The sequence below is a fragment of the Amphiura filiformis genome, chromosome 13 (genome assembly GCF_039555335.1).
Source record: "Amphiura filiformis chromosome 13, Afil_fr2py, whole genome shotgun sequence".
Classification (NCBI taxonomy): Eukaryota; Metazoa; Echinodermata; class Ophiuroidea; order Amphilepidida; family Amphiuridae; genus Amphiura; species Amphiura filiformis.
Genome location: NC_092640.1, coordinates 37,421,527 through 37,445,724, shown reverse-complemented (window position 1 = coordinate 37,445,724; position 24,198 = coordinate 37,421,527). Strand labels below are relative to the sequence as shown.

General features: G+C 35.9%; 1 protein-coding gene across 1 annotated transcript in view; it reads right to left on the bottom strand.

Moving 5' to 3' along the window:
• LOC140167274 (amyloid-beta precursor protein-like) overlaps positions 1–23,026 on the bottom strand; it is a 35,539-nt gene extending 12,513 nt beyond the window's left edge. Inside the window, exons 1-2 of the mRNA XM_072190608.1 lie at positions 22,916–23,026; positions 20,333–20,497 (exon numbers count right to left, since the gene is read on the bottom strand). Coding sequence (XP_072046709.1) covers positions 20,333–20,497; positions 22,916–23,018 — 268 coding nt within the window. The 5' untranslated portion in view covers positions 23,019–23,026. The remainder of the gene's footprint in view (positions 1–20,332; positions 20,498–22,915) is intronic.
• Positions 23,027–24,198: the final 1,172 nt, after the last annotated feature.

The window sequence follows — 24,198 nt, the reverse complement described above, 5'->3', positions numbered from 1 at the left end:
TATGATTGTTTAACTGAGGTTATTGAACTATGCCATTGGGATGAGGCCATTGTGGTCAATAGTGCATTCAAAAGAATAGTTGCCCTATATTACTTGGATTCATTAAACGTACTCCATTCAATAGCGTAGTTCACAAACGTTCATTCAATAATCAAAGCGAATATTTTTGCCGCGAGTTGGAAGGTACGAATCTCCGTACCCAACATATTAAAAGTTCATTCTACGGGTGCACAAACATATTACGGGTCATAGAACTGTCTACTTGCGGACGAGTGTGTTTGAGATCTTCAAGTGTTGCAGCATTGGTTGCTTACTGTAAGATCATTAACATGCATAGCAAAAGTAAGGAACACTATTGAAAGCAAGTAATGAAACAATAACAAAAGTATGTGAACAAGGTAATTGACTGCTATACATGTATTTGGATTGACAGTTAGTATGGCTCATAGTAGGGCATACTAGCACACTTCACCAAGTGATTTATCTCAAATTTAAATGAGTTCAGCATTAAATTTAAACGGCGGACCCTATTTCCAATTTGTTACACACAAAAACACGACATAAATGTTTAAATTTATGCATTTTCACATCCTTTTTCTTTTAAAAGTGTTATTTATTCGTGGACTTTCATTCATTTGTTCATTCATTCATTCATTCATTCATTCATTCATTCATTCATTCATTCGTTCGTTCGTTCGTTCGTTCGTTCGACCTTTATTTATTTATTATTTCGCTTACAGATTCATTTATTCATTCATTCATGCATTCATTCGTTCGTTCGTTCGTTCGTTCGACTTTCTTTCATTCTTTCATTAATTAATTTATTCGTTCGTTTACACATTCATTTATTCATTCATTCATGCATTCATTCATTCATTCATTCATTCAATCAGTCAGCCAGTCAGACAGTCCGACAGTCTGTCACTGTCAGTCAGTCAGTCCGTCAGTCAGTCAGTCAGTCCGTCAGTCAGTCAGTCAGTTAGTCAGTCAGTCAGTCAGTCAGTCAGTCAGTCAGTCAGTCAGTCAGTCAGTCAGTCAGTCAGTCAGTCAGTTAATTAGTCAGTCAGTCAGTTAGTCATTCAGTCAGTCAGTGAGTCGATCAGTCATTCAGTCAGTCCGTCAGTCAGGCGGTCAGTTAATCAGTCAGCCAGCCAGTCAGTCAGCCAGTCAGTCAGTCAGTCAGTCAGTCAGTCAGTCAGTCAGTCAGTCAGTCAGTCAGTCAGTCAGTCAGTCAGTCAGTCAGTCAGTCAGTCAATCAATCAGTCAATCAATCGGAAAGTCAGTCAGTCATTTTATTACATCATATTTTATTGAAAATATTAAAAGCTTACACGCACAAAAATACAGATATTTACACATACATCCCAAGTGACACATGTAATCATGCAGCCAAATCTCAACTTTTTTTTGAGAAAAGTGGGGGATGATGCTGTGGATCACGAAATGCCCTTTTATTGTCTTCATGAAGTATTTTTTTTTCTAAATTCCATAAATTGCAATGATATGACGTTTAAATTACTACCCCAAACAATTTACTGCAACTTTCAAATCTTGGGTTACATTGATTTAAATGTACGATGTGACGTCAATACTTAGTCAATTGCTACAAGTGTCAAAATGTGCAGAAATAAATTCTGCTTCCAATGCATTTTCAGATTTGTAATACAATTACCCGTTTTTGAATAATGGCCATTATTTAAGGGGGGTTAGTTACTTTTTTTTGAGATGTTTAGGTAAATTGCACATTGCTGCAGGCTTCCCAGGACAAAACACAGCAACCGGCTTTATCCCTATGTATTAAATCCCAGCTTACATTATTCTCCATATGTGATGCGATCAAGCAAAATCATTTGGAACTGGGAAATATTGATTTTGATATATAGCCAAACAAAGGAAATATTTCCTATTGTTTCCTCTTGTTTTAGAAACTCTTTAATTGCTCAAATCTTTGGAACTGGTTGTTCAATTTCAATGCGGTTTCTGAAAAATACAGCTTTGTAAATGCTTTCTACTATCCTATAACATGAAAAAACGGAAAAGTTAATATTTCCGAGTTCCGACTGATTTTTCTTGATCGCATCACATTATGTACACCACATTTCTCATGATTGGGGTGGGGGGTGGGGGGGGGGGTACCATTATAGTGTATAACATATAACGTATGATTTATTAAAACACACAAACATAAAGCTTCTTCATAATTAAACGAATATGTTTATAATATGCAAAACATATTTAACTGAATGAAACTTGACTTTTATATAATGCAATTATCTGTCATTAACAGTGTTATATACAATTTACATATACTATAACAGCAACGTACTTGACACTAAGTGTATTGACGCAGTCATTGCCTAGTTCAGGGTTATATTATCTTATAAATTGGAAAACACTTCATCGAATCTCAACAGGAACATACAAGGGTACTCTACATTTGAATGTTTTAAACATTTAGATTATAACGGATCACTTAAAGTGCTGTTTTTAATTTGCAAAAACGTCAACTGTCTTGTCATTATTGTAGGTTGACGTATATTCTGTATGAAATATATACCGGGAATATATATCATTAACTTGCCAATTAGCACGAGAAGGAAAATATATATCCAGGGAATCCAGAGTTGAATGTTAATGCTCTGCGTGCTAGCCATGCACTTCAACGGAAAAGGTCAAGTTTTGAAATATTTTCTCAAAATATCAAGAGCTATCTTAAGAACTACTGAACCAATGCTAGGCTTGTTTGTACTCATTTTAATGCATTTTTCATGCTGATTCCAAATATGGTCATAAAATTTACATTTCTGAAATTTTTGAATTTTGAATTTTTAAAACTTGTCGTCTGCAGTCGACACCCGCGTGAAGAGAATTAAAGATTTGCTAAAGATGTAGTTATTTTTACTGAATGCCAATTAATCCGCCGTTATTACATCTCACTTAATTAAGAAAATATATAACATAATTATTTAATTATCAATTAGGAAAAACTTCATTAAAATAAAGAAGACGGGAGAGACTAGATTTGAAAGTTATAAGACGAAAGTGTCGTCAGGTCTGTTGTTTCGTACGATCTCAGTTTATGCCTGTTTAAAATTAAAACACACATCCAAACCCATCCCCTCACTCACAGAAGTCAAATCAAATGAAACTACACATGCATACTGTACAAACAACTAAAAAGAAATTCATTTGCGGACGAGGATGCATATGGAACATTGGGTGGTCTTACTTGTCATAGCAGAAAACAACGGCGCGAGCCTTCCTCCGCGGCTTTAAATTTGCAAGATCAAACTAGTGTGGGGTTACTAACAGCAAACACCAGCCTCCCAATATTAAATTTGCTATTTTTTCAAATCCTGAGTCTAAAAATAAAACGCTTTTTTTTTCGAGAATGTTGCATTTTGAAGCTTTTCGATTCTCGGAATAGTTACAGACATCACTAGGATCTACAACATGTTCATCTATCAAGGCACAGTTCTATAACCCCAATATATTTGTACATTAATTGAATGACCTTTGAAAATTTGGGTACAAAAACTCATACTCTGAAACTTGAGGTCAAATTTTGCACTATGATTGTTTAATTGAGGTTATTGAACTATGCCATTGAGATGAGGCCATTGTGGTCCATAGTGCATTCAAAAGAATAGTTGCCCTATATTACTAGGATTCATTAAACGTACTCCATTCAATAGCGCAGTTCACAAACGTTCATTCAATATTCAAAGCGAATATTTTTGCCGCGAGTTGGGAGGTACGAATCTCTGTACCCAACACATTAAAAGTTCATTTTACGTGTGTACAAACATATTATGGGTCATAGAACTGTCTACTTGCGGACGAGTGTGTTTGAGATCTTCAAGTGTTGCAGCATTGGTTGCTTACTGTAAGATCATTAACTGCATAGCAAAAGTAAGGAACACTATTGAAAGCAAGTAATGAAACAATAACAAAAGTATGTGAACAAGGTAATTGACTGCTATACATGTATTTGGATTGACAGTTTAGTATGGCTCATAGTAGGGCATACTAGCACCCTTCACCAAGTGATTTATCTCAAATTCAAATGAGTTCAGCATTAAATGAATTTAAACGGCGGACCCTATTTCCAATTTTTTCAAAGTGTTATTTATTCGTGGATTTTCATTCATTCATTCGTTCATTCATTCATTCATTCATTCATTCATTCGTTCGTTCGTTCGTTCGTTCGTTCGTTCGTTCGTTCGCTCGTTCTTTCTTTCTTTCTTTCTTTCTTTCTTTCTTTCTTTCTTTCTTTCTTTCTTTCTTTAATTAATTTATTTATTCGTTCGTTTACAAATTCATTCATTCATTTATTCATTCATTCATTCATTCATTCATCCATTCATTCATTCATTAAGTCAGTCAGTCAGTCAGTCAGTCAGTCAGTCAGACAGTCAGTCAATCAGTTAGTCAGTCAGTCAGTCAGTCTGCCAGTCAGTCAGTCTGTCAGTCAGTTAATTAGTCAGTCAGTCAGTATATTCAGTCAGTCAGTTAGTCAGTGATTCAGTCAGTCCGTCAGTCAGTCGGTCAGTCAGTCAGTCAGTCCGTCAGTCAGTCAGTCAGTCAGTCAGTCAGTTAGTTAGTCAGTCAGTCAGTTAGTCAGTCAGTCAGCCAGTCAGTCAGTCAGTCAGCCAGCCAGCCAGTCAGCCAGTCAGTTAGTCAGTCAGTCAGTCAGTCAGTCAGTCAGTCAGTCAGTCAGTCAGTCAGTCAGTCAGTCAGTCAGTCAGTCAGTTAGTCAGTCAGTCAGTCAGTCATTCAGTTAGTCAGTCAGTCTGTCAGTCAGTTAGTCAATCAATCGGAAAGTCAGTCAGTCATTTTATTGGTAAATCACAAAAAATACAGATGATCAATTAGTCATTACCACTAAGGATTGGAGGTTCATGGGACCCATTAACTAAATGAGCCTTTCCTATTAAGGAGCTTTGTAGCAGATATTTTTAATTGCTTTTAATATCATCATGCTCATTACCATATTACAATATCAGTGTATATAATATAATTATCTATAGCGAAAACAATGCTTTAAACAATGTACCTAAATCTGAATTACGATATCTTGAAAGATATTACGTCAGTAGTTGCCAATTAAGGCGTTGCGCTGCCGGCCGAGAGAATACGATCGGCGAGGGTTCGAGCCTTGGGCTTGCCTTAGGTGAGAATTCTCTTCCTCTCCCAAAATGTTCTTATAGGTCAGAAATCCTACCATTATGTTCAGTTACTTTAGAGAATAAAATTGTAGAATTTCTTCTCGTCCCCATGCATTACTTAGCACGTGCAGATATAGGTGGTGTCTGTGCGACGTCTCGTGGTTCGGAAGTCACGTAAAGTCGTTGGTCCCGTGTACAGGAAGAGTCCTGTGCACGTTAAGTGTCAGAGCTATTCGAAAAGAGAAGGGGACCATCCTCGGTTCCGATTTCTGCAATCAATCCTAGGTTCAAGGATCGTGCATAGGCAAAACTGTGCACGTAAAGCCCGTGCGTTGATACTCAACCATTTGAGGTAAGCACATAGGGAAGAAAGGAAGGAAGGTCATTTAAAATCCCTCACATTCCTTTTGATTCTCTTTAAATCCAGTAATCCTGCGTTTGTACAAGTGATAATGAAATATCTGAAATACTATCTCAAGTAAACATACTATCTTAACGTCAAGCAGGATTTGGCTTCCTCTGATTAAGCCTCATATGACACAGTTGCGGCCCATTCCTGTACGTTGTATCCTAATCTATGTTTCTAAGAAACACTACATGTCAGACATGCTTGAATAAAACATCAACTATCTGTTAAAGTCCTTGTCTGTGTAGGTGTATGTTATCAACGTGAAGGTCATTGGTACGGTTTACAAATGTAATGGACTATTCCATTTAAAATTCACATTACCTGTGGAAGATTTAACTAAAGTCTTCCACAGAGGGAGTATGAGTTTTCAATAGAATATATAATATTTGGTAACTTCCATTTGAAATACTCACTCCAGTTGTGTAAGATATAGGTACAGGCCTAATACAGAGGGAGTATGGGTTTCAAAATGATAAACCCTGACCAGTTACAGTTTGAAAAAAATACTCCCCCGTAGAAGATTTTTCCAAAATCTTCCACAGGGGTAGTGTGGAATTCAAGTGGAATAGCCCAATGCCCAAGTTCAAGTTAGAGTTAGGATTGCGGCTATTCCAGGTCTTTGTAAAATACATTCAGATTCTAAAGGTTTTTATTTTTATTTGTTTGGCAAAATACCACTACATCTTAAAGGACATATTGGTCTAGATTATTCAACAAGTACATTTACGTTACCATCAGCCAGATGCCTGACGATATCCGGGTTTTCATGCAATCTTCGACGAGACTGCTGCTAAATATGAGAAGAAATGTCTGTTTTAACTATCATGCAAGTTTAAAGTCGAATCCATCAAGCTCTTAAAAATGGGGTCTTTCCGTTAGACTGGGGAAAATCTTACCAAAAAAATGTGTCTTTCCGTGAGACTGGGTAAAATTTTGGGTCAAAAAATAAAAGTTGACAAAAATTTTTCAAAACTAGTCATCAAATTTTGAAATAATAATTTAGAAATATATGAAGAAAAATAATGAAAAAAACCGGGTCATTCTGTGAGAGAATATCAGAAACCTGTCCAATATTCTTGAAAAAGTGGGTCTTTTGGTGACAGAAAAACAAAAAAAGGGGGTCATCGGGTGACGGGTAGTTGAAAAATGGGGGTCAATTGTGACCGCAAATCACCGTCACCCATTTTTAGTGAGTGCCATGCCCCGGGCACTAGACTATGTATTGAATATTTTGAAAACAATGGTTCTCGTTTTAGATAATGATCCTAAATTTAAATACAGTTATCAATCGGAAATAAATTATATCAGAAGTTGCCAGTCTAAACTGTTTTGATTGTCGTAAATCAAATCCCAAACATTCCATTTGATTCTCTTTAAATCCAGTAATCCTGCGTTTATACAAGTGATAATGAAATATCTGAAATACTACCTCAAGTAAACAGACTTTCTTAAAGTCAAGCAGGATTTGGCTTCGTCTGTGTAAACCTCACATGGCACAGTTCTCGCCCATTCCCATACGTTGTATCCTAATCTCTGTTTCTATCTATAGTTTAGAAACTTTACATGTCAGACGTGCTTGAATAAGGCATCAAATATCTGTTAAAGCCTTTGTATGTGTAGGTGTATTATCAATTTGAGGGTCATTGGTACGGTTTACATAATAGGTGTAAAGTTAATCTTAAAGTTGTGTTTATTCCATCTGGTCTTTGTGGAATATGTTCTGATACTAGTGATGTTGTGTTATTTTGTAAAATGCCAGTACATCTTATAGGATGTCTTGGTCTAGATTATTCATCTCATAGATCAAAATATAAATTGTAAATAAATCAAAAATTAGAAAAATAAGTTGCATCTGGACACATCGGACTTCTGACTGATAGTGACGTGCACGTCTTCCACATCGTCTCATAGTGCAGTTTTGTCCACGGCAAATTCACCGTGACCTTTTCAGCCATAAACCCGCTTAGTGAAGATTAAACCGAAATATGCAGTACTAAACCATTATAGTAATCGATTATCCAATGCAAATTTCTTACCACGTGATAATATTAATCCAATGAGCGATCGAATTGTCCACTACGGTCGACTAATCCAATCGATTATGATGCTATTGACATGTACGGGCAGAGCTCCACTGACTGAGTTTTGGGGTATTTTTCACTGGTTTGCTATCATTTACTTATCAAGGCGGTCCCCCGTTATTATAAGGACTATGCTAATAATTTAAAAATTGACACGTAGAGAATAAACTATACTTGATTGACAGAAAGTACTAAATTTGTACCTATTACGGTTTCGTGGCACCCATCTTCCAAATGCGACCAAGTCAGGGCGGCCCGGTGAAGCAAAATGTGCCTTGGATTAACACGGGAGTTTGGATAAGATGTAGATTTCCTTTCTCATACAAATGTATGGTCCCCCGTTATTAAAGCTTGTACCGGGTTAAAAATTCAGATATTTTGAAAAGAATAAGTAATTGAAACATAGAGCAAGTACTAAAATCAAAGCTTTTATACTTTTTGATATATGACGCTAACTAGTTCATCTCCTATATCTACAGCACAGCGCTACCAGTAGGGGTCAATTGCCTATTGTGAGTGCCCCTGTGTTGTGTGCATACATGTAGTTAACAATAACTGCGTGATGTATTACGTCGCCATCAGTCAGATGCCTGGCGGAATCCGGGTTTCTTGCGCTTTTCACCGAAACTGCTGCTAAATATGAGGGATAATGTCTGTCTTATCTATCAAGTTTAAAGTCAATCCCTCAAAATAACCAAACAAGAGCAAAATGAAATCATGCGTTTTACTGGAGGAAAATATAGCTGACTTTTTATATTTCTATCACTAGAATGAGTGCAAAGAATGATTTAACAATTAGCTTAAGTAATTTGGATGCTAACAAATGCGGGTTTTTTTTTATTGAAGACTGAATTAAAAGCATGTCAACCAGATCAAAAATGCCGTATTGCGCAGGTTAGCAACCAATCACGCCGCGCCTTTGCACTGACGTTAATTATAATATGCCGGATGAAAAGCACTGTACCAGCCTCACCCTCCTTGTATGACGAGCATGATGGTAGATTATAATATCTAAATTCACTGAACAATGTATTGAATACATCTATAGCGAAAACGTTTTAGATAATGTTCCCAAATCCAAAAATGCAGTCATCAATCTAAAAGCCATATTATAACATTTGCTGAGGAGAACGCCCTCCAAAAAATTTTCAATTCGGGTTTTTACACTATTGTAATGTACTTTAGTCAATAAAGATACTCTGCAAAAATCAAGACTTTAGGTGCTGTAGTTCTGTCAAAATCCGAGATTTGAATAAAAAGATGGAACCGGAGTTTATTATTACGATGGAAATATTAGTCGAACACGTATGCACAGTACGTACACGGCGTGCGGGATACACAAACTCACACACCCAGAGGATCGTACCGTATTACAACTGCGGGAGTAACATGCATGGGCGCTAGTAGTAAATTCCTATTTTTATGCTTTATCTCACTTGATCGGCTCAAAATTAAAAGGGGACATATCTGACAGTAAATGCTAACATTTTATGGAAAATAAATACTAAGCTATTGTTACAGAAATGTTATAATATGGCTTTAAATATATTATATCATCTGTATTTGCCACACATTGTAAGTCCCACAACTTTATTTGATTCTCTCTAAATCCAGCAATCGAGCGTTTCCGTTTAACAAAATATTTTTGTTCCTGGTCCTTATTCGTCCACCCCACCTAGCACAAATATTGTACTAATGCACTTCCGCACTTGTTTTTATACATTAATATTTTTAGTACATTAAGTTTTCATATCCTCTCAGCAACAATTTTCTGGAATACTGAGCCCAATGTAAATAATGCTGCTCTGTTGCCGAGGTTGTGATTTGCTCTGGCATAGACGATACTTTAAATACCTTCAGGGCATTGTCAGAGGCATTGTTCATCCATACAATTTGCTTGTCCATGTTAATAATGAAATATGTCATATGACGCAGAAAAGGTGATTGAATCTTAGCCCCTTAGAGGTTATAGTCAGTGATGTAAATAGTAAAATTACTAAATTACAAGGTAAAAAAGTGGCATCTTAATATCAGATATCCGCATTCGCGGGATCCCGAGGTGAGTGACTGAATGTATATATCATTTAGACAAATTTGAATAAATAGTTGTACGGTTTCGACTAATATCGGTTTTGCTTTTAAATGGTGCGATTATATCAACATTTGGCACAAAGCCAGTCAGATCCAATATTGATCTAACAATAAATTGAAGGATTGCCCTTACATTAAAATCAAAACATTACTATAAAAAATAAACATAAATACTTAGTAGTGTACAATTGAAAAACTTTCACTGTTCGCGCTCAATTATCACAGTAACAAACGTCCAAATTGATGGCCACCACCAATATTTTTGTCTTTGCCCCCTGATACAACTGACAATGTTACGCCACAACTGAAATGGCAAAATACTTCAAAAGGATTTTTGCAAAGACCACACTGGTGTAGAAGCTCAAAGAGAACTTGCATACATCAGGAACCTGTTTTAGGGCGTTTTCTTGCTAAAAATGGTGGATTGTGGTGATGCAGGGAACGTGTTTCCCAAGTAAAATAAAAGGCATTGTAGTTTGTTAACAAATAATGCGTGTTTACATGGGTGGGCTCAAATCGAAAATTAATGTGTATCGGATAGAAGACCACGCTATTTATTTTTTACCTAGTTTAAGCTATATTATGCAATATGTATTTGGGATTGTTTGAATTAAAATTAAATAATGAATATAAAGTGCTCCAATTGGGAAAGGTCTTACTTAATAAATTACTTTAATTCTCTTTACCCGTTTAATTTACGAAGTGTTGATGACATTTTTCAAAAACGTGGTTAAAATGTGTATAACTCACATATTTTTTTTTATAGTGGAAAGAAACTATTTACAGGCAATGCGCTGCTGAGCATGGCTTTTGTTATTATCATGTATTTAAGTCAGGCTTATGAATAATCCCAGGGGGTCACTCCCATTGTGGCCTGTACACCATCCGCGATAATAAAAACGCGTAAAAGGGTAGTTTTTCGTGGGTAGGCACGATACGCGCGTATCGTGTTTAGAGTGTCAAAACATGAACAATTAAAAAAAAAATGGTAGCAAAATGCAATTGCAAATACGCGAAAATGAAATTTAGGGTATGAAATTTCATGTAAGGAATAAAATCCCTGTTTAGGGTGTGAAAACAGGCGCGTGTTACCAGTTTAGGGTATCGTTTTAGCCAAGGGTTAAATCCGTGTTTAGGGTGTTTTTCAAAAGTTGATTATCGCGGATGGCATACAGGCCACAATGGGAGTGACCCCCCGGGTGAATAATGAAGTAGATGTGTGGGCTGGTACAACCTGTCTCATAAAATAATAAGAATTTCATTTATCATCATTTTTGTATAACAATAAAGTAGCGACAAATACAAAAATATACGAGAGCAGTGGGTGATAAAGTAAGAAATAAATAAAGTAGATAAAGTAAGAAATAAATAAAGTTTAAATATGAAGAATATTTCTCCTTTTCTTTTCAAAATGTCCATGCCTCGTTTTGAAATTTGATAGAAATTGTTTTCTGTAAACGTCATAATTTAAGACGCTGCAAGTGCCAGTTTTTTTATTTAATTTTTAAAACACATTTCACAACACATAACGTAATCACAATGTATATTAGTTGTCTGCCCACTACGCAGCTGGGCCGTGTACCGTGCTGCACTTCTGGCGTAGCTTAGTATTGACTTTATACATGCATTTTTAAATGTATTGTTTTCTTGTGTGGCTTTCACCTCAAAATAAAGTGTCTGTAAAAAAGTAACTAACCCCCTTAAATAATGGCCATTTTTCCAAAACGGGCCATTTTATTACAAATCTGTAAAATGCGTTCGAAGCAGAATTGATTTCTGCGCATTTTGACACCAATTTGCAGCAATTGTCTAAATATTGACGCCGCAGCGTACATTTAAATCAAGGTAACCCAAGATTTGAAAGTTGCAGTAAAGTCTATTGGTTTGTATTCAGTATAATGGAAGGAATCTGAGTAATGATATCCGAGTGTTTTTGTATTGTTGTAAGTGCAACTTTCAAATCTGGACCTCACTACAGGGTGTCCCAGAATGATTTATACCGAGAAAGATAGGTATGAACGACATTTCTATTGGTCATATTGTTTTGCATTTAAAGTTATATTTAGTTTTTTCAGATTTTTTAGATTTTAAAAATTGGACGTTTCTAGTAGAAGTTAGAGAGGATTGTGTAAAAATTGTGAATTCCAAGTTTTGACAAAGCAACCTATTTTGAAAATCTGTAAAATTACTAACCGTTCAGCACAAGGTAATGTTATACAGTATCATCCTGTTCTTACTTCTACTAAATAGTCGATATCTATCGTTTATTTATGATGTTACGAAGCAATCAGTGTATGGAATAAAGGATTTGCTACGCTTGAGTGACCTTAAACTATTCTTTCTTTGGTGGCAGTTTTGAAAACAATTATTGAGGTGTGTGAGTTTCATCATTTGAAATGCCGGCAGAGATGGATTTTTCAGTAGTGTAGAGAAGGTTCGTCCTTAGAGTCACAGCACGCATTTATGTCCACAGTATATGGGCAAACCCACAGCTATGTAACGAAGAAGATTAAAATTTACTGCAGAGGATTCTTGAGGAAGTTATATCCTCTGTAATAAGGACATTTTTGGGTAAAAAAAGTGGTAAAAATCACATAAAAAGTGTCATATTGAAATGTCATATTGAAATGTTTCACTTAATCCCATATCAAGAATTATTTCGAATTATAAGCTCTACATCTGTGCTAAATTTGGTGTATTTTCTATCAAAGAATGTAGGATTTCTCCAATATATTGCACAGTGCGGCTGGACGATGGTGATAAAGGATCCATGTGTTATGATGCCTTAATTTGCACTGTAAATTACACACATGCAGTTTTCGTCCATTTTCAGTAGTAGCAATGTCACGCCAAAACGAATCAAGCTATTTCCATGAAAGTCACAGAATAAGTAGGAGACATGGGTGACATTGTATTGCACTTATTAAAATTAGATACATTGTTGACTATATATGTTTGATATTTTGTTCAAACACGGTATAAACCATTCTGGGACACCTTGTACATTAAATTGACGGGTGTTTTATTGTTTTCTGGGTTATCGTATCAAAATATGTTTCCAATGCATTTTACAAATTTGTAATACAATAGCCCGTTTTTGAATAATGACCATTATTTAAGGGGGTTAGTTACTTTTTTGAGATGTTCACTTGCATGTGATGGGGCCTATATTCTAATAGTAATAGTGGTGTTTTTATTTTCTCCCGAACAGTAAACTTGTATGGCCTTGGATCAACCTACACGTACATGTATGGTGAAATGTGCTGATTTCCAGCCACCGGTAGTAACATTTGGCATTAGAAAAACTGCAATTTCGTCAAGTCTACGAATTTTATCAAAGATATTATGGAGTTATAGGTGCGCAAACATAAATACCATGCTGGAAAATTGTGATATTATTGTAAAAGCGAGTCGGAGTCCTTCTTTAATTTCATTAATCAAGTTGACCCGAACATCAAATTCACTCAGGAGGAATGTGTGGACAATAAGTTAGCTTTTCTGGACTGCTTGGTTCATTTGAACAGTGACGGTACCCTCAACTCAACGGTTTATAGAAAGCCCACGCATACCGATCACTATTTACAATTTGACTCACACCATCCGCTGATCCACAAATTAGGCGTGATCAGAACCCTCCAATATCGTGCGGACACTGTCATAAGCAATTCTGAGGACATTCCGGAGGAAAAAGATCACTTACAGAAAGCCCTTGGAAATTGTGGATACCCCGGTTGGGCGTTTACCAAAGCGAACAAAACCAAAGACTCCACTAAATCCACCACAGGAGAGGTAAACCATGACAATCGCACACAGGTAACCATCCCATACATCGCTGGATTATCGGAAAGGCTCAAGAACTCTTTCAAGTCCTTCGGCATTACTACGTGCTTCAAACCTACCAACATCCTACGGGGAAGCTCGTGCATGTTAAGGACAAACCCCCAGAGATAAACAGTGCAATCTAGTTTATGGCATTACCTGTGCTGCCCCGGACTGTGGTGACTCCTATGTAGGCGAGACAAAACAATCTCTACGAGCGCGTTTGAACCAACACAGGCGCCCTAGCTCCAGCGAAGCCCAAAACTCCGCGGTTTACAACCACTGCAACAAGAAAACTGAACATTTCTTCAACCCTGAGGAAGCGGTTATTCTAGATAAGGAGGAGAAGTGGTTTGAGCGAGGAGTCAGAGAATCCATATGGGAGAGAGTGGAGGATCCCGCCATTAACAGAAAAGGGGGACTCCGCTTCCAGTTGTCACGTGCATGGGACCCGGCGCACAGTGGGCCAGGTCAAAGTCAAAGTGTGCCAAAATCCTAGATTGCTGACTATCAATATTCTAACTTTTTTCATGCGATTTGGAAAGAGGATGAACATAAATATATTTTCTGAAAATATTTCACCCTTGGTTTATTCTCAAAGGTGATATTTTTTATAATAAACATGCAAAATCGCCACAATCTGCTTCTCATTAGAAAAATCATGATTTTGGGGGTAAATCTTCACAACTTTTTTTTAGACAATTTTGACGCATCTGTGCTTTTACAGATATCTGAGAAACTATTTGTAGAACATAACACTGGGATATGAAGAATATGAAAACCGTCAGTCAATAAATATTTTTGCTTAAACGTCCCTAAAACTAAGGAAAAATTACGTTTTATCAAATTTGATCCCGAAAGTTTAGATTCCCGTTGATTTCCGCCTTAAAACTTATACAGTCACCTGCAGAAAAGAATTATCTTTGTAATGGTATCAAATTTAGCTGCGATATTCTGCGATCTTCTGCAGTGGAGTCAGTTTTATGAGGCCCTTTGCCAGTAAAATAGGCGACAAAATCGTTTAAAAGAGATGTAGCCTATACCGCGTACCGCGCTGCAGTGTACGAAACAGCCACACCTTGTTCTATAAATAGACTGATGGGAGACCTAACCGCATACGACCGTCGCACTCGTATAGTTGAATCAAGTTTAACCAAGTTTTAAATACACTGGCAGAAATTGCATCGTTTACCTGTGTGAAGGATCATTTTAAGCTTTTGTCATGGCTTATCATGTTTTATCCAGGAAACAATTATTTCATAATTCATTCAATTCATTTATTCACACATGATTTTACATTTATGTAATTACAATATTTTCAAAGTCATATATATAAACAAAATTTAAGAATTAACAACAAAACAAATAATTTATTTATTGTACGCTTGTCTTGACTTACATTAATTATGGTATACTTACATGGGGGAATGCATGTAAAACATATCTTGATAAAATACATTTGCTCCAAAAATGGGCCATGATAACCATTTCGAATAGCCATTATCGAAGCCATTCTGGACCACTATTTCATATAAATTCAATATGCTCAATGTTTTTGATATATTCAAACTAGGTCTAGGTGCATGTATAAATATTATATTAAACCACTACCATGTTCATTTGACAGTTTCTTTCTAAAAGGATCCGATATTCATAGCCTTCATAGCTATCACACAAGAAACAGTAATAAGTATAATCAAACAAGAAACAAGAAAGTATTCACTGATCATTCAATCAGGACAACTACCGGCCCACTGTTATGGAATTCCCTGAACGATAACCTTAAAGTAGCAAACTCAATAAAACATTTTCGAAACAAATATAAAACACAGCTAATCTCCCTTTATAACTAGTTCTTGCTTCTTGGAGCCCCATTTTTGTTCTTGCGTGATAGGCTTAATATACTCTGTTTGTTTGTTGTTGTATTAATTTAGTTCTGTAAGGGGATGGTCAATGCTGGCCTTATTGGCCTTTCGATCATCTCCTCCATAATTGTCTTGTTTTATTTTATTTTTTCGATGTTGAATTTCTTTGTATTTTGTTGTTTTTTTATTATGGAAAATAAAGATTCATATTCATAAAGATTCATATATTCATATTCATATAAGATTCATATTCATATTCATATAATTAGAGCCAAAATTAAGTTACGAGAGTTTTGGAGTCCGAACAATACCGTATACATTTTGGGAGAGAACCCCCCCCAACAACATCTAGTCTGGCTGGTTGTTTGTTTGCTTATATTAAACAATTAAAAATGTCATCATTTTATTGATGTCATACATATTTTATTAGAAAATGCTGTCAGTGAATTTTACAGTCCGTATAATCTTAAATATGCTATTTGATAATACTTTTCCAATCGGACATTTGAATTAATGTTGTACGAGTAATTAGCCAATCACGGCTCGGTATTTTAATGACGTCATATGCCTTTGAAAATGGCTCTATTGTATTCCGCATTCCTTAAAACCCCGATTTGCTAGTTTTGATAATAATTCTTACACAGACATTTGAGTAACTGTAGGAGGAATAATTGACCAATCACAGATCAGCACATTCATGACGTCATACGCTTTCCAAAATGTCATCAGCTTTTTCAATTGCAATTTTAATATATGTCATTTGAAATACTGTTGTAAAGTAATCGACCAATCACCGTTCAGCATTTTGATGACGTCATACATTTTTGAAAATGCCTCCATTGAATTCTGCAGCCTCAAAAACCCCTACTATTGTCATTTTATCGTGTTTGTATGCGTTTGATTGTCCGTTTATAATTTTGGCACACTTTGAGGCGATTCTGGCCCACTGTGCGGCGTTACGAGACATTCCTCGCCGTCTGACGTCACAACATCTGACGTCATCACAACATCTTCAATCAGATGCCTGACGAAGTCCGATGTTTTCGGACGCAACGTAGCAAAGTGAGTTGCAAATTAGTTCCAGTATTAGATTTAATTTACAAACTAATGCAGTTTGTCATAGTTTTCAGTCGTGATTGATATATAATCTCGATTAATAAAATAATTACATATGAGACAAGTACGAGTGTTCTTTCTTTCTTTCTTTCTTTCTTTCTTTCTTTCTTTCTTTCTTTCTTTCTTTCTTTCTTTCTTTCTTTCTTTCTTTCTTTCTTTCTTTCTTTCTTTCTTTCTTTCTTTCTTTCTTTCTTTCTTTCTTTCTTTCTTTCTTTCTTTCTTTCTTTCTTTCTTTCTTTCTTTCTTTTTCTCATATTCTCTACTAAATGTCTTTGCCTCTCAGCCTTTTCTGTGTGAATGTCTTTCTGAAAGTTCATATGGTGTTGTCTATTTTTAAAAATGAACCGATAATTCATGCGATATACCTACAATGGTATACTAAGAATCACACAATGAGCATTTCAAGTAAGAGACTGATTTTTCTCCGAGGACATTCAAAGTGTGACCGATATTTTGTAAAGTAAAACATAAATGTACATATTCGAATAACGTTAATATTGATCACAATTTACGCACGTTTCAGGGTAATGTAACTAAGAATATGGTTCTAAATATACAAAGAAAGAGCGGGAAATATGCATCTGTTTCAAGAATTATATAAATGCAAAAAACAGGTGTGAAGTGAAGCGCCATAGGGGATGTGCAATGTAATACACATTAATGGGAATTTGGATTTTTGCTCTTCAAAATTCAATGATAATCGCGATAAGGTGTTTTTGACAATATGACTCGCAATGCTACCGTGGTTGCCATAGATACCATATGATTCATGTTTTGACGCATCTCAACACATTAACAGATATTTTGAATAATGTTGATTTTAGTTTTTATGGCAATTGTGTTGTAAAATCAATAATCATGAAATCATTCTGTTAAAAACAAATTGTTTTTCACTCGCGTAAACCGTATCAAGCATTTTTAGAGAGATTGGGGACAATGGTAATATTTATTGATAAATCGATCATATTCGTCTGAAGGGAGTAGTTAGTTATACGGGTATATCCTAAAGAAACCATCTTGGCTTGAACCAAGTCTAGTGACATATGAAAATGTTTACTTTTTTTTTACAAAACTATACTTTTTCTGAATCCTTATGATGAGAGCGGCCATTTTGGATATATGCAAATTAGGCATTGTTCAACTATTTGGACGTTATGGGACTGATATTTTCTACAATACACTTTTCTGAAATGAATGGTGATTAAATGGTTTCTGTTGCAATTAGTAGTGGGTTGAGCCCTGATATTCCTTAATTTCCTTTATTGGCCTATTAGTACAATCAATGAATCAAAACAAAAGGTTTGTCCTTGAATATTCTGTCGTTCCGTGTCACGTCACTTCCGGACGAGTGAAAACAAGTCCTTGATTCGATTTTTGTTGATGATTTCTGTCATTGGTGTTGTGTAAATTTCGATCGCAAATAGTCAATGGAATCAAACAACCGTTTCTAAGTCTACAGAGTGGAAGAAACTTACAGGATTTACCGTGTATATACTGGGTTTTTTTTCGGAATTGAATGTCACTCCAACAACATCGCTATGTAGCCTCCTTCACAGCCGGTTTCTATCGTTCATAATAAACCGTGAGTCACATGCAGTTTGGGCCCGAGACTAGAGATAGCCCGGATGTTGGACCGACAGAATAGGCGTGGGCAACACTGTTCAACGGGCACCACTGTTACAATTGTCCCAAGTTTTCCCTACTTTAAATTCGTACTGTATACTATCTATATAATAGTTTTTATTACATGTATGGAGTGTCAATGACACTTAAAAATGTAAATCAATCAAAAGCAAAATCACATTTTGAATATTTACATGACATTTTGTTTTATTTAATAACATAAAAGTATATTGATCGCAAATACACGAAAACAACTAAAATTTCACTTTACAATGATTAGGAGTAACTTGCAAATGTGTTTTACGTCTTTTTTATTTGACTCCAGTTGAAAACCATACACTTCCTATGGAAGACATGACCTTAATCTTGCACACAGGCACCTCTAAGGCCCATGAAAGTCAATTCCGAGTTTATCGTCCCTTTATTTTCCCATGTTGGTGAGGTGACTTTTTCATTTTTCATTTTCATTATTTCATCAGATTTCATTATTGACCAAAAGTGCGTGTTGATTTAAAGCCATACTCATAAATGTTATTTATAAACATGTGTTTATATGGGTAGGGACTAGAAAAGTTAGAAAAGAGCCTGGTTTTGGTTCCAAGTTATAAATTTATATGTTTTACAAACAAAAATATATGTTTCCAATTGCTAAAACTGGTGAAAACACTGATACTTTGAAAATAATGAATTATTTTGGCATTTTTGAAAATTTGACGCGGGTGTTTTTGGTGTCCAAAAAGTGACGCGGGCGGGGGACGATAAACTCGGAATCAACTTTCACGCGCCTAATGGGGTTACCTGAATGGGTGACTCCATTCGAAATCTACACCCCCTCATGTGTGGGAGATTAAGGTCACGTCTTCTATGGTGTATGGATTTCAAATAGAATAGCATGTTAACTACATACTTTTCTATTTACTGGCAGGACGAAGCAGATGACACCACTCAACTACACGTTGGAGTGACCGCTATTATAGGTCAAGGTAGGTCAGTGTGTTCTTTATTCACTATTTTGGGCAATTTTATTTAACGTACTTCGAAATCATTCGGGAATCAATTATGATTCTCTCATCTTTATGATCTATTCGACTTTTATGGTAATCAACTCTATGATAACCATTCAGTAGCTTGCGGTTAGTAATGGACTATAAGCTACTTAACATCTACCGCCCTTTAATTAATGGGCATTGTTCTTGACACCGCATTTGTTGCAATGGTCCCCGGGGCAATGGTCCCAATATTGATGTCGCAGCCTACATTTAAATGAAAGTAACCCAAGATTGGAAAGTTTCAGCAAAGTCCTTTTGCCTTGTATTCAGTATCCATGGAAGATAGTGTTTTGGCGCTCATTAGATTCTTCTTGTTTTTGGAGGTCAAAATATGTAATAATCAAATGGAAAATGACATTATTCATATCAGTGGTCATTGTTTACTTAATCCATATTAAAAACTTAGCAGTTCAATGTTTTCGGTGAAGAAGGTCATACGAAGGGGACGACCAAGGGTTACATCTATTGTGAAGAACTCCCAATCAGTAAATTTTGAATTTTAAACTTACCCACTTATAACTTGCAATATTGAAATCTTCGTGAACATTTTGGAGGTCAAAACATGTAATAATCAATAGGAAAATGACATTATTCATATCAGTGGTCATTGTTTTTTTCAACGTTTATGTGCGCTGGCTACTCTGGGGAACGATTAATATTTTTTTCATCCTATCAACCCAGAGATGTAAATATAATAACTTTCAATGCGATAGTTGGGATATAAACGAAAACATGGATTTGACTTTTTCTGGTATCAATTGTTGCTTATTCATAATGCCAAAAGCCAATATATGCATATGCAATTTTCAGTTGATTTTCTAAATATGAAAGGAAATGACTATTTCAACCTAACTACCAAATAAAATAAAGTTGATATCGCTTGCAATAATTTTACAAGAGCAAAACACACACCTCTATGGTCATTATTGATGGCCGGTCCTACGCCGGGTAAGCTGCTGGGGTAAATAAAATATCACTAATGAGCGCAAAGGATGGATCCACGATTAGCTTAAGCCGTTCGGAGGTAAACACACGCGTTTTTTTTTAAATGCCGGAAGGAAAACTAAGTATTAATATTTGACCGTCCATAAATAAATAAGTGTCAACTTACTGCCTCCACATTTGCTCATACATTCTTCTTGATTATGAAAGTTATTCCTATTTCCTTGACAGCCACCATAGAAGAATTCGTAACACCTGTTTGCTGTTGCATCATATGCCCATCGTCGTATTCCTGCTCTACAGGGGCCTGATTCGGCTGATTGGAAGCACATACCTACAAGAAACAGAACATAATAAACTGAGCTCAAAGAGAAACTTATAATTTTTCACAAGGTCATATCTTGAAATCCTGTCCATCAAATTGAACCTAAATTACACACAGATTTATTTCAATACTCTACTCTTAACACATGTCAGTAACCAAGCAGTTATCCAACTGACACAACAGCAAAATGCACTGACATGGGTCAGCTTCCTGGACCACATTCACAGCCCAGCCCTGTTTCATGAAAAAACTGTATGAAAAGCAGAAAGCAGCACCGTTTTATCATCTGTGCAAGGATCTTGTGTGCATTCTCACCGATTTTTTGTCCTGGGTGCCAAATGCTGGGCTGTGAAAGTGAAGGAAGTCCAGGAAGCTGTCCAATGACAGTGCATTTTGCTGTTGTGTCAGTTGGACAACTGCTTGGTTACTGACATGTGTTTTGAGTAGAGTATCAAGGTAATCCTGTGTGTAATTTTGGTTCATTTTGATTGACAGTATTTTAAGATATGACCTCGCGATTCACCAGTTGTAAAAAATTATAAGTTTCTTTTTGAGCTCAGTTTATATATTTTCTTAGGAGCTGTGGAAAATTGGGATGGGGCAATTATTTTTTGTCGGCCGAGGGGGGGGGGTGACATGCAATATTTGGCCGGCCACGAGAGGGGGCAAGCAATTTTTGACGCACATTTATGGAGCACCTTTGAAATAACATGATCTAAAAAGGCTTAGGAAATCAATTACAGGCCGAGCGTGGCAAGCAATTTATGGCACGTCATTTGGAAATTTTACCCCGGGCTCATAACTATTGCACAGCCCATTAGACCATGTAGAGATTGGAGTATTAAGCCTTCTTACGATCCGTCGACGAAGTGTTAACAGGACAACTCATCGGCCCAGTGCAACAAAGTTATCTCTGAACAGGTGCTAATTAATGTGTTAATGTTAATTTATCAATTAGCACCTGTCAAATTCAGAGATAACCTTGTCACTGATTAATTTGATAACCAGGCATGTTTGGTTCTTCCCAGAAGAACTGCTCTGGCGGGCGCTTCCATGTCCTGAACCATGACAAATATAATCATAACATTATTCATGGCATATAACATCCAACCTAAGTAGTATATAGAACATAATAATCAAGTAATTTTTTTAATTCCCTGTTTAAAATATGCGAGATTACACCGGACGAGAATATGATAATATTTATTCCCTTGTAATCATGAGTACATAATAACCAACACACTATGCTTGTTCTCGACTATAATATGTGATAATAATTCCGATAGAAGAGTGATTCCTTACCTATAATTAAATTAAGTAACTGCCATTAAAGCTAATCCCTTTAATCGTCCCTTTTAGCACAAAAACGCCATGTTTTTTGGGACAAAATAGGGTAGATTTGCAAAATTTTGCACCCCCTGGACCAGAAAATACCAAAATTAACTTTCATTTTGGACTAAAATAGCCACAAATTAAATATTTTTCAAAAACTTAACATACCATCCAATGACCCTAATGTTTAGTGTGGACATTATATATATACCGATATACCCATGTACTCCGATCGGGACAGGTACATCACTTTCGTAATGCGAGTACCCATCGCGGGTTTGAAGCTTACGATTAGGCTGCAAGTACTTTGTTTTACATATTTTTGCATTATTTCACCTTGATATTATTTACCCCAGCAAAAACAGATTCAACAGATCTAGGAATCAAACCCCTTCCAAATATGTTTTGAAGTCGACTTGACTGCTTGAATTTTAATAGCATTATCATATGTGATGCGATCAAGCAAAATCAGTCGTAACTCGGAAATATAAAATTTTCAGTTTCTTATAGGATAGCAAAAAAGCATTTACAAAACTGCATTTTGCAGAAAACCCCACTGAATTTGAACAACCAGTTCCAAAGATATAAGCAATTAAAGAGTTTCCAAAACAGCAGGAAACAAACAGAAATATTTCCTTTGTTTGGCTATATCTCAAAATGAATAATAGTTCCGACTGATTTTGCTTGATCGCATCACATCAGAAATATTAATAGTTGCCTACGACTAAGAGCATATCTTTCTATAACATGAATAATAACATTAAGTTATTAGTTGCATGTTCATTGAAATTGTAAGTCAGTTTCAATAAATATCACTGTTTACGCCAAACGTTTTAAACAACACGCTAATTTATCGATATAAGACAATAATAATCAAAAAGCTTAAACTATAGATTAGTGAGAGGAGTACCGAAGTGTCAGCAATAAAAATCTTTCGAAGGTCACAGTCCTCATTTCTTGCAAACATGCTGCGACATAAACCCCAATTACAAAAGAGATGTAAACATATCAACTTTCAAACACAAACAAAGAGTGGCGTTTCTGATCTACACTTAGGCACTTCTTGCACTAAAGTCTTCCGCTGTTTCTACTCACCGGTTACGATCCGAGGCGTCATTAATAGAAACACAGCTATTATGTAGACAAAATGTATACGTTTCATATCGAAAGGTAATCTCCAAAAAAAGTTATGCATCATCCAGTAGACCCGGTTTCTAAATGCTCATCTGCGCTGTGATGTTTGAAGTTTTTATATACAAAACACGCTGCACTGAACACATTAATATACATATATTGTATATGCAAATTAATATATGAAAACACTTCAAAACGTGTTTAAATGTTACGTGATCGACTAAAATGGGTCAAACAACATATAATACCATTTTTATCTTTTCTTTTGGCCTTTTTGCCCTTTTAATAGGTTATAATATGCTGAAAATTGTATCAAAACTGAACCTCATCTTACGGAGATACTATTAGTTTCTTTTTGCTAAAAATAATAATACAAAATAATTTCAACACTCTACTTTTTGTTATAACTAAAAATAGTGTGTAGCGACAAGAGACTCTTTTTGTTTGGTCACCTCACAAGTAACAATGGCGGAAAGATAATTAGACAAGTGTTGTTAATATGGCTACTTCAAGAGACGTGGTATAAGAGGTCTAAAAGCGAACTGTATCATGTTGCATGTAAAATAAAGGGGAAAAAGACACGGCGATAAATTGAGTCTGTAAGTAGTGTGTTAATGAGCGTAACGCAGGGATAAGTTGACAAAGTTTTACATATTAGAGTAGGTTTTAAGTCTCACCCTCGAGGAAACGCATTTGCACATGAAAGGTTTATTTAAGATGGGTAGTTGTGCATATTATTAATTTAAAGGTTTAACATGATATTGTTTTGAGTAAATCTTAAATTTATTGTCTTGGGGCTAAATAATTAAATTCTATGCTATAAACTATCAAAGATGGTGCTAAAGTGATAAATCAGTGGCTATTAAAATGCTAAAATGGGTGTCAAAAACATGAAAATTGGAAAAAAAGGGTAGCAAAATTGCAATTGCTAATACGCAGAAATGAAATTTCGGGTATGAAATTTTATGCAATGAATAAACTCCCTGTTTAGGGTGTGAAAACACTTGTTTAGGGTATCGTTTTAGCCAAGGGTTAAATCCTTGTTAAGGGTGCTTTTCAAAAGTTGATTATCGCGGATGGTGTACAGGCCACAATGGGAGTGACCCCCCGGGCTTAGCGTCCCCACAGAGGGACGGATACTCTCATGGATTGGACACAGTCCCATACACACAAACAGTACACACAGCTACTTACACTAGGATTCTTGCGGGGTCCAGCATTATGTGTGTATAAAATATGCTAAT